A 12,214-nucleotide genomic window follows, 5' to 3' on the forward strand; every position below is an offset into this window, starting at 1 on the left:
CTCTCACTGCCCTAGGGCTCAGAGATTCAGATAGGATGGCTGGTCAGAGAGCCCCAGGGATTCTATATATGCCTTGCTAGCACAGGGATTGCAAGCTTGCCCAGCTATGTACCTGGGCTGAAGACTGAACTCAGGTCCTCATGTTTGTTTGGCAAGCACTTTACAGATTGAGGCATCACCCTGACCCAAATACATAAGATAAGGTCATTCATTTACTGTAGTAATTTAAGTAATACTGTGGTATTTAAAGCAATACCACAAGACAGGCTCTTCTAATTTAGGGACGATAAAGAGGGAAAAGGGGACAGTTATAGAATTATGGTTAGAATAATAAAAATAACTTTTGGCTAATTTATATTGTCTTCAAGGGAGAACAATGCGAGGTTATCCGAAGAAAAAATGTTTTCCTGAAGATCCAGAGCACACTGAACACACAAGCCTGCTTTCCTCATCGTCACAAGATGCAGTTTCTGCTGGTTCAAAGTCATCATCCCCCTTGGGCCAGTATCAGGGCTTTGGACATACCATTACTCCACAGAATATGGCTGCTGCATCCAAGTTATGTGAAGATATCATGATTGATGTCCCAGAAGAGGATTCTTCTGATGCAGACCAACAAGAAGATTCAGAAGACACAGTTACTTCGCAGGATACACTTTCTACAGCCAAGCTATATGAAGATGTCACACTTGACATCCAAGAAGAGCAGAACGGGGACCATGACACATCTACGGACTCTTAAAGCTGCCCCAATGCTCTTTGTGTATAGGCTCAAGATCTTAACAGTTCAGAATGTTGGAAAATTTCAAAGGCAAAAACCAGATCTAACTACTATATAAAATATGTACACAAATATAATAGTAATACACACATGTTAGTATATATAATATATATATTTGTATGTGTTTTATATATCATAAATAACATTTAAATTTCCTAGGCTTTGGCTTAAACTGTTATGGTATCATAAATTCAAACAGAAAGTAACAACTTCAGCTAAACACTCTTTATTTCTTGAGGATGGACATTTGAGGAAAAAAAAAAAAATCAGTGCTTCTTACCACTGCATGAATGTAATGCTCTGGACTGAAAATGAAAATGTACATATAAATTCAGATTAATCATAATCATGTGCCATTTAAGTTTACATAATTATACTTAAATTACATGTCTTTCAATAAATGCAATACCATTTTCTGAAACTTTTTTTTTTTTTTAAAACTGGGTTTCTCTGTGTATCCCTAGCTGTCCTGAACTCCCTCTGTAGAACAGGCTGGCCTTGAACTCACCGAGACCTACCTGCCTGCGCCATCGAGTGCTGAGACTAAAAGCATGCACCACCACCTCCTGACTTTGTCTTACTCTTTAAACATAAATTCTTAATGCTTTAAAAAAAATTTTTTTTTGGCTTGATTAGAAGTCCAAATTTAAAAAAAAAAAAAAAAAAAATGAACTAGACTTTAAACTCAGTACTCAGGAGGCAGGGGCAGAGGCAGGCGGGATTTAATTTGATGAGTTCCAGGCCTGCCTGGTCTAGGCCAAAAACCAAAAACAGAAAACTCTGGTCAAAGAAACAGAAGATGAAAATAAATAAAAGGATACACAATGTGAATCAAAATAATTCTTATCAGAGTGTGTACACTACCCATAGAAATATGTAGATTCAATGTAATTGCCATCAGAATCCTAGTGGCGTTATTCCGGTAAAGAACAATCCTAAAATTCATATGGAAATATTTTTAAACAGGCCACACCATTTCTGAGGAAAGTTGAATACATGGAATTTCCTGATTTGAAATATAAGCTGGGTGTCATGTTTCGTGGCTCTGTTATCCCAGCATATGGAGGCTAAGACAGAAGGGTCATTTAAGTCCAATGTTTTGAGATTAGCCTGAGCAACACATATACACACCCCATGCCTCAAGAAAAATCTGTTACAAAGCTACAGTGTTCAACAGAGCTGGAAAATTGACTCAGTGGTTAAGAATACTAGCTGCTCTCCCAGAGGACCCAGGATTGATCCAGCACCAACATGGTAACTCACAACCATCTGTAACTGTAGTTCTGGGAAATTTAGTGCCCTGTTCTGACCAACTCAGGCACCAGACATGTATGCTGGTACACAGATATAGGCAAAACACCTAAACACAAATAAAAGTTGGGATACCATGACAATACAACTGTGAAAACTACCAAGCCCACAGTAACTACACCCACTGAGATCACATTAAATGAAATCTCAAGAATGAAAAGAATGATTACAAATATATGTATTTTAAAAAGACAAACTGAATCCCAAGAGAACTTGAAGAGTGAATGAAAGAAGGGAATCAGCATAAGATATGAAATGAAATATAATAAAAGAAACAGTGAAAAACTGAACAAATAGAAATGAAAATTTCAACTCAAAGAGATCCGTGGAAAGATTCAGTACACAGGACCAAGCAGAAGACAAGAATAGCAAGGCTTGAGGACAGTGAGGAACTGGTCATTCATTAACAATGACATTAATTGAAAAAATATGCCTGGGCTGGGCAGTTGTGGCACACACCTTTAATCCCAGCACTTTAATCTCAGTACTCGAGGCAAAGGCAGGCAGATCTCAATGTTGAGTTTGAGGCCAGTCAAGACTATACAAAAGAAACCCTTTCTTGAAAAACCAAGTGTGTGTGTGTGTGTGTGTGTGTGTGTGTGTGTGTGTGTGTGTGTGTGTGTGTCTGTGTGTCTGTGTGTGTGTGGAACATGCAGGATGCATGAGGAACTATGAAAAGACCAAATCTATGAATCATGGACATAAGTTTCATGTCAAAGGCACATGAAAACATATTTCATAAAATGAAACTACACCACCTTTGATATCCTCCCTCATTCAGGTACTGAAGGCATTTAGAATAGCAAACCTCCCATGTTATCTTATTGTTAAAACACTAAATATACACAAGGGTATATCTAAAGCTGCACAATGGTTGACTCATCAAAATAGCATATTTCTTAACAAAATTTTGAGTAGAGTTAGAAATGAAATATTTCAAGGTCTGAAAGACAATAAATCCTATAGATTCCCTATAGGGAGTGGCATTATTTGAAAGAATTAGAACGTGGCCTTGTTAGAGTAGGTACAGCCTTATTGGAGGAATGGCATTGGGTGGTGGGTCTTGAGGTTTCAGAAGCTCAAGCCAGACCCAGAAGCTCGCTCTCTCCCTGCTGTCTATGGATCAGGATGCAGAACTTGAACTCCTCCAGCAGCATGCCTGCTGCATGCTGACATGTCCTGCCATGACAATTGTCTTATTAGGGTTTCTATTGCTGCAATGAAACACCATGACCAAAAGGCAAGTTGGAGAGGAAAGGGTTCATTTGGCTTCATCACTAAAGGAAAATCGGGCCAGGAACTTAAACAGGGCAGGATCCCAGAGGCAGGAGCTACTGCAGAGGCCATGGAGGGGAGTTGCTTACTGGCTTGCTTCCCATGGCTTGCTAAACCCTGATGTTTTTATAGAACCCAAGAACAGGCCAAGCATGGCACCACTCACCGTGAGCGGGGCCCTCCACATTCATCACTAATTGAGGAAATGAAAAATACCTTACAACTGGATCTCATCAAGGCATTTACTCAAATGAAGCTTCTTCCTCTGATGATTCCAGCTTGCGTCGAGTTGACACACAAAACCAGCCAGTACAATGATAATGATCTCTGAATTGTAAGCCAGTCCCAACAAAGTTTTTCTTTATAAGAGTTGCCTTGATCATGGTATCTTCTTTCAAAGCAACAGGAACCCTAGGACAGAAGTCAAATTACTATTGCTGAAGGCAGACAGAGACAGGATGCACAAAACACAGACCTGACTTCCCAAAACTGCTAAGCCAGGTTAACAGATGATACTAGAATGAATGTTTTGGACTAAAGAAAACAAACACACCCAAGAGTCTATGGGAAAAAATAGATACTGCAACTGTAGTCAACAAATGAAGGTTAGGAAAACAGCAAACACTACAGTGACAGGATCAATGTGTATCTTCTCAATAACAACTCTGAACAATAATACTCCCAATTTCACAACCAAGACAGACGAGCCCTGTGGGGTCAATTTATAATGATCCATTTATTTGTTGTCTCCAAGAAATGTGCTACCAGTATAAACAGATGATACCCTGAGGTGAAAGGATGGAAATGGGATTCCAAACAAACAGAACTACAAACAAGTGTCTGTTTTAATGCCTGACAGAGCCAGGCAGTCAGAAGGTACAAGAAGTCATTTTATGTAAGGCACAGTCTGTCAAGAGGACATTACAATTCTAAATTTTTGTGCACCTATCATATGTGAACCCATTTCATAAAATAAAAACTACTAGATGTAAAGTCAAAGATTAGAGGGTAGAAAAAATGTCTCAGTGGATAAGTACTTTCCATACAAGTAGCAGGACTGGAGTACTGAACCACAGTACCAATATCCAAGCCAGAGAGATGTGGTGATTTTCTGTAATCCCAACATTCTGGAGGAGAGCCAAAACCTTAAGGCAAACTGGCTAGATAAGACTATCTTTTATTGGTGCTCTCTGACTTCAGCAAAAGAACATACCTCAATAAATGAGTGATGGAGAAAGATACCAGTATCAACTTCAGGGTACAGCATTCATGTGTGTATATTGTGTGTGCACACTAGCAACATGCCCATACACACTAGCACACAAATGTCCATACACACAAGCCACATGCAAATAAAATTTTTAAATCAAACAAAAGTCACAAGTTAATTCCAACATGTAGTGGGTGACTTCAATATCCCATTCTCACCAATAGACAGGTCATCTTCACAAAAATTAAAAACCAGAGTTAACAGGAGGCAGAGGCAGGCAGGTCTTTATGAGATCAAGGCCAGCCTGGTCTACACAGCTAGTTCCAGGACAGGCTCCAAAGCAATACAGAGAAATTCTGCCTTAGAAAAACATAACAAACAAACTAAAGTTTTGGGTTTTTTTAAATTTAAGTAAAGATTTAATAAACATCAAACTTGTAGTGCTTAAAAGTATTTAAAGATAACCTAATTTGTGTACATCTATCCATACATATTACATCTGTTAGATATATTAGATCTTGAGTAGAGTGTCTATTTTTTTAATGATTTTTTATTTTATATAACCAAGTCCATTTAAATGAAAACAAACATTTATAGACAATATTTGGGAATTTGGGTGTTGTTCTTTCCAAACTACTTCCTGCTGGTAAGGGGCGCTGTCATGGGGGATTCTAAGAAGATGCAGAAATCCTGGCTGTAGTCTGTAAGGCTGCTTATTCCAGCTGTTTTGAATGTAGGATCACCTGGTACTCTGTTTCAGGTGGTCTGGCTTGATGAAATAACATTAGTCTGCAAGGAATCCACATCTTTCCATTTTCTGTGGAAACAAAAATTAGAAATCATTTTCCCCAGTAACTTGTCCTTGAACTTAAATTTTGGAGTCAAAGCATTTTTTTTTTAATTTATTATTTTACATGTCGATCCCAGTTCCCTCTCCCTTCCTCCCTTCCTCCCTCCCTCCTTCCCTCCCTTTTACCCACTCTGCCCTCTCACATGCACCCTAACCACCCTCCCCTCCCATCCACCCACCCAAATTCCATATATAGGGGAATGCCATCCAGTTGGGGTCATGTAGATCTGACAGGTCATGTGAAGTAGGGACTAGGGATTCTCTCCTGTCTCTAGGTTAAGGCAGTTATCCCTCCATGGGGGATGTGTTAGCAAGGTCCTTTTGTGCACCAGGGATACATCCTGACTCCACTGTCTGAGGTCCCTTAGATTTTTCAGCCTGAGTCAGTCCCATGCTGGCATCCCAGCTAAAGTCTGATGGCCCGTTAGCTCCTCCTTGTTCAGGTAAGCTGTCTCTATGTGTTTCTGCTGGCTGGTCTTGTCCTATCCATCTGCATCTGGGTTCTAGTTCGACTCAGTAATTATGTATGGGTATTAGATGAGGGCTCCATGGATAAGTTAGCTGTGGATCTCACTATCCTGGAAAGGCATTTATGGTAGCTATTCCACGGAAGCTCAAATTGTTACTCGGTGACAGTCTTGTAGTTCTATAGACATTTCTTTGTGTTCAGTTTTATCTTCAAACCAATATTGGCTTCCTCTTTTATGTTCTCTCTCTCTCTCTCTCTCTCTCTCTCTCTCTCTCTCTCTCTCTCTCTCTCTCTCTCACTCTCCTGTCTTCTATTCCTAACCAGGCTCAATATTCCTGGTCACACATGTTTTCCTTTCCTCCCCCTCATTTCCTCCTACTTCTCTCTCCATTCGCCCCCCCCCCACATCCCCTGTGCTCTGGGGGACTTGTCCCTTCCTGGTTCTGTGAGGGACTTTATATGAATCTCTTAGAATACACCTTGTATCCTAGTTCCTCTGGTGGTGTAAATTATAGGCTGGTGATCTTTGAACTAGGTCTAAAATCCATATATGAGTGAGTACATACTATGTTTCTCTTTTTGTGGCTGGGTTACCTCATTCAGGATGGTTTCTTCAAGTGCCATCAACTAGCCTGCAAATTTCAAGATACCATTACTTTTTTCTGCAGAGTAGTATTCCATTATGTAGATGTGCCACATCTTCATTATCCATTCTTCAATTGAGGGGCATCTAGGTTGCTTCCAGGTTCTTGCTATTACAAATAGTGCTGCTATGAACATAGTTGAACAAGATGTCTTTGTTGCATGGATGTGGATCATTTGGGTATATGCCTAAGAGGGGGATTACTGGGTCCTGTGGTAAACTAATTCCCATTTTCCTGAGGAATACCATACTGATCTCCAAAATGGCTGTATGAGTTTGCAATCCCAACAGCAGTGGAGGAGTGTTCCCATTTCTCCACATTCTCTCCAACATGAGTCATCATTCGTGTTTCTAATTTTAGCCATTCTGGAGTCAGATGGTATCTCAAAGTTGTTTTGATTTGCATTTCCCTGATAGCTAAGGATGTGGAGCACTTTCTTAAGTGTCTTTCAGCCTTTTTGATTTCCTGTATTGAGAATTCTTTCTTCAGTTCTGTACCCCATTTTTAATAGGGTTATTTGGTGTTTTGTTGACTAGTTTCTTGAGTTCTTTGTATATTTTGGAGATCAACCCTTTATCGGATATAGGATTGATGAAAATCTTTTCCCAGTCTGTGAGCTGCCGTTTGGTCTTGTCCACTGTGTCCTTTGCCTTACAGAAGCTTCTAAGTTTGAAGAGGTCCCATTTATTAATTGTTGCTCTCAGTGTCTGTGCCCCTGGAGTTATGTTCAGGAAGCTGTCTCCTATACCAATCTGTTCAAGGGTGCCTCCTACTTTCTCTTCTAAGAGGTTCAATGTGGCTGGATTGATGTTGAGGTCTTTGATCCATTTGGACTTGAGTTTTGTGCATGGCAACAGACATGGGTCTATCTGCAGTCTTCTACACACCCTCATCCAATTGTGCCAGCGCCATTTGTTGAAGATGCTGTCTTCGTCCCATTGTATAATTTTAGCTGTTTTGTCGAAAATCAGGTGTTCATAGGTGTGTGGGTTAATATCAGGATTTTCCATTCGATTCCATTGGTCTACCTGTCTATTTTTGTGCTAAAACCAGGCTGTTTTCAGAACTATAGCTCAGTAGTAGAGCTTAAAGTTAGGAATGGTGATGATTCCTGAAGTTCTTTTATTGTATAGGGTTGTTTTGGCTATTCTAGGTCTTTTGTTTTTCCCATATAAAGTTGATTATTATCCTTTCAAGGTCAGTGAAGAATTGTGGTGGGATTTTTAATGGGGATTGCATTGAATCTGTAGATTGCTTTTAGCAAGATTGCCATTTTTACTATGTTTGTCCTACCTATCAAAGAGCATGGGAGATCTTTCCATTTTCTGGTATCTTCTTTAATTTCTTTCTTTAGAGTCACAAAGTTCTTATTATATAGTGTAGAGAGCTGCGAAGTGCCACACCTTGAAGATGGCGCTGGCTTCTGCCTTCCACCTTCCAGATGGTGAGAGCTGTCTGTCATAAACAAGTCCTTATTTGGCTAAGCCTGTTCAGCTTGCTTGCTTCCCTATAAGAGCAGCCTATCTGCAGGGTCCACGTGGCTCAGGGCTCACGGGGTTGGTCAGCTCAAGGGGATTTAAGCCTGTGCGGGCATTTCCACGGGGTTAGAAGAAGAAGCTTGTTCAAGGATCATGATTAAACTGCTAGAAGAAGATCTCCCTTTGTGTCTTCCTTGCTGGTCAAGGTTGGGTGGGACAATATAGGTCTTTTACTTGTTTGGTAAGTGTTACACCAAGATACTTTATGTTGCTTGTGGCTATTGTAAAGGGTGATGTTTCTCTGATTTCTTTCTCTGTCTCTTTGTCATCTGAAAAAAGTAGGGCTACTGATTTTTTGAGTTTATCTTGTATCCTGCTAGTTTGCTGAAGGTGTTTATCAGCTGTAGTAGTTCCCTGATAGAGTTTATTGGGTCGCTTATGTAAACTATCATATCATCTGCAGATAGAGACAGTTTGACTTTTTCCTTTCCGATTTGGATCCCCTTGATCTCCTTTTGTTGTCTTATAGCATTAGCTAGAACTTCCAGTACAATATTGAAGAGATATGGAGAGGGCAGCCTTGTCTTGTTCCTGATTTTAGAGGAATTGGCTTAAGTTTCTCTCCATTCAGTTTGATGTTGGCAGTTGGTTTGCTGTATATTGCTCTTATTATATATATTGCTCTTATTATGTTCCTGTTATCCTCTTATTATGTTCCTGTTATCCCTGATCTCTCCAAGACCTTTGTCTTGAAAGGGTGTTGAATTTTGTCAAAGGCTTTTTCAGAAACTAGGTAGATAATCATATGGTTTTTCTTTTACAGTTTGTTTATATGGTGGATCACGTTGATAGATTTTCGTATGTTAAACCATTCCTGCATTCCAGGGATGAAGCCTACTTGGTTGTGGTGGATGATTTCTCTGATGTATTCTTGAATTCGGTTTGCCAGTATTTTATTGAGTATTTTTGCATCAATGTTCATCAGGGATATTGGTCTGTAGTTTTCTTTCTTAGTTGTGTCTTTGTGAGGCTTGGGTACCAAGGTTATTGTAGCCTCATAAAAAGAGTTTGGCAATGAACCTTCTCTTTCTATTTTGTGGAACAGTTTGAGGAGTAGTGGTATTAGTTCTTCCTTGAATGTCTGGTAGAATTCTGCACTGAATCCATCTGGCCCTGAACTTTTTTTGGTTGGAAGGCTTTCGATGACTGCTATTTCATTGTGGGTTATAGGTCTATTTAAGTTGTTTGTCTGTTCTTGATTTAATTTTGGTAAGTGATAGTTATCCACAAATTTGTCCATTTGCTTTGAATTTTCAATTTTTATGGAATACAGATTTTCAAAGTATGACCTGAAAATTGTCTGGATTTACTGTGTCCGTTGTTATGTTCCCCTTTTCGTTTCTGATTTTGTTAATTTGCATGTTCTCTCTCTGCTTTTTCGTTAATTTGTCTATCTTGTTGATTTTCTCAAAAAACCAACTCTTCATTGCATTGATTTTTTGTATTGTTTTCCTGGTTTCTATTTTGTTGATTTCAGCCCTCAAGTTGATTATTTCCTGGCGTCTACTCCTACGGGGTGAGTTCGCTTCTCTGTGTTCTAAGGCTTTCAGTTGTGCTATTAATTCTCTTATGTGACTATCCTCTGTTTTCTTCATATGGGCACTTAGTGCAATGAACTTCCCTCGTAGCACTGCTTTCAAGGTGTCCCATAAGTTCAGGTATGTTGTATCCTCATTCTCGTTGAATATTAGAAAGTCCTTAATTTCTTTCTTTATTTTTTCTTTGGCCCAGGTGTGGTGAAATTGCACATTGTTCAGTTTCCATGAGTTTGCAGGTTTTCTGCTATTTGTATTGTTGAATTCCAATTTTAAAGGCTGGTGGTCTGATAAGATACAGGGGACTATTCCTATTCTCTTGTATCTGTTGAGGTTTGTTATGTCACCTAGTATGTGGTCGATTTTAGAGAAGGTTCCATGTGGAGCAGAGAAGAAGGTATATTCTTTTGTCTTTGGATGGAATGTTCTATAGATGTCTGTTAACCCCAGTTGAGACATAACTTCTGTTAGTTCTTTTGTTTCTTTGTTGAGTTTCTGATTTGTGGTCCTGTCTAGTGTTGAGTGGTGTATTGAAGTCTCCCACTATAAGTTTTTGAGGTTTTTATATGAGCTTTGAGTTTTAGTAGCGTTTCTTTTACGAATGTGGGTGACTTTGTATTAGGGGTACAGATGTTCAGAACTGAGACTTTGTGTTGACGGATTTCTCCTGCGATGAAAATGAAATGACCGTCTTCATCTCTTTTGATTAATTTTGGTTTGAAATCTAACTTGTTAGATATTAGGATAGCCACACCTGCTTGCTTCTTGGTTCCATTTGATTGGGAAATCTTTTCCCAACCCTTTACCCTGAGGTAATGTCTATCTTTGAAGCTTAGATGTGTTTCTTGTATGCAGCAGAAGGATGGATTCTGTCTTCGTATCCATTCTGTTAGCCTGTGTCTTTTTATAGGTGAGTTAAGATCATTAATGTTGAGGGTGAGTAAGGACCATTGATTGTTGATGCTTGTTTGTTTTAGGTTTGTGGTTGGCAGTGGTATTGTGAATATATTTGTTCTGCTTTACCCTTTGTTTCTGGTGTAGTTGGATTATCTGTTGCCTATATTTTGTGGGAGTAGTTACCTTCCTTGGGTTGGAGTTTTCCTTCCAATACTTTCTGTAGGGCTGGATTTGTAGATGCGTATTGGGAAAATCTGGTTTTGTCATTAAATATCTTGTTTTCTCCATCTATAGTGATTGAGAGTTTTGCTGGATATAGTAGCCTAGGCTGGCATCCGTGTTCTCTTAATACTTGTAGAATATCTATCCAGGACCTTCTGGCCTTGAGGGTTTCCATGGAGAAATCAGGTGTAATTTTGATAGGTCTGCCTTTATATGTCATCTGACCTTTTCCCTTCACTTCTCTTAATATTCTTTCACTGCTCTCAATATTCTTTCTTTATTCTGTATGCTAGGTGTTTTGATTATTATATGTCGAGGGGTCTTTTTTCTTTGGTCTAGCCTATTTGGTGTTTGGTATGCTTCTTGTACTTTCATGGGCATGTTCTTCTTCAGATTGGGAAAATTTTCCTTGATGATTTTGTTGTTGAATATGTTTTCGGCACCTTTGAGCTGGGCTTCCTCACCTTCCTCTATGCCTATTATTCTTAGGTTTGGCCTTTTCACGGTGTCCCACATTTCCTGGATGTTTTGTGTTAAGGATTTGTTGGATTTATGATTTTCTTTGGTCGATGAATCTATTTCTTCTATTTTATTGCCTGAGAGTCTCTCTTCGATCTCTTGAATTCTGTTGGTTATGCTTGCGTCTGTAGTTCCCAATTTTTTGCCCAGTTTTTCTATTTCCAGCATTCCTTCGGTTTGTGTTGCCTTTATTTTCTCAATTTCAGTTTTCAAGTCTTGAACCATTTCCTTCACCTGCTAATTGTGTTTTCTTGGCTTTCTGTACTTTCTTTACTTTCCTTAAGGAATTTGTTCATTTCTTCCACTTTTCTGTTTGTTTTTTCTTCCATTTCTTTAAGGGATTTTCTCACATCTTCTTTGAGGGTCTCTATCATTTTTATGACAATAATTTTTAAGTCGTTCCCTTCTGCTTCCTCTGCTTTGTTGTGTTCTGTTCTAGTTGGTGTAGATTCCCTAGATTCTGGTGGTGTCATGCTTGTCTTTCTGTTGTTAGGTGTTTTCTTGTATTGCCGTCTTCCCAGAGCTTCTTCCAGTAGGTGTTGGTGGGGTCTCCCCCTCTCTCTATGGTATTTCCCCTGTGGGCTTATGTGGGTCAGAGACTCAATATCTGTAGCTCTGGGTGGTCCAAGCTCTATAGGCGGTTTCTCTGCAGACAGGGACCCAGGGATGGGGTCAGGGCTGAGGATCCAGTAGAAGATGCCTCTAGCCAATGGCTCTAGCCAATGGCTAGCAGAAGAGGACAAAGGCTGAGCTGAAACTTGGGAAGGTTTTGCAGGATAGTCAGATCTCACTGGAAACTGGCACTCTCCAGCTGAGGCCTCTTTCTTTTGCAGAAGCCCTGCTTTGGGGGTCAAGGATCTTGCTGGCAGGAACTCAGAGTGGACCCACAGAGATAGGCGGATCTCTAGGAGGGGCCCGGGACTCCAGCAGAGGACTGGAGGTGGGGTCAGAGACCAAGCAGGT

At 39.8% G+C, this 12,214-nt stretch overlaps 1 protein-coding gene across 8 annotated transcripts in view; it reads right to left on the minus strand.

Annotated features, from left to right (window-relative positions):
* Window positions 1-256: 256 nt before the first annotated feature.
* LOC127237551 (protein arginine N-methyltransferase 9) overlaps window positions 257-12,214 on the minus strand; it is a 232,371-nt gene continuing 220,413 nt past the window's right edge. For all 8 annotated transcript variants that reach the window (XM_051205907.1, XM_051205908.1, XM_051205909.1 and 5 more), the window contains one exon: window positions 257-688. In XM_051205907.1, coding sequence (XP_051061864.1) covers window positions 508-688 — 181 coding nt within the window. In that variant the 3' untranslated portion in view covers window positions 257-507. The remainder of the gene's footprint in view (window positions 689-12,214) is intronic.

The sequence above is a fragment of the Phodopus roborovskii genome, unplaced genomic scaffold (assembly GCF_943737965.1).
Source record: "Phodopus roborovskii unplaced genomic scaffold, PHOROB, whole genome shotgun sequence".
Taxonomy (NCBI): Eukaryota; Metazoa; Chordata; class Mammalia; order Rodentia; family Cricetidae; genus Phodopus; species Phodopus roborovskii.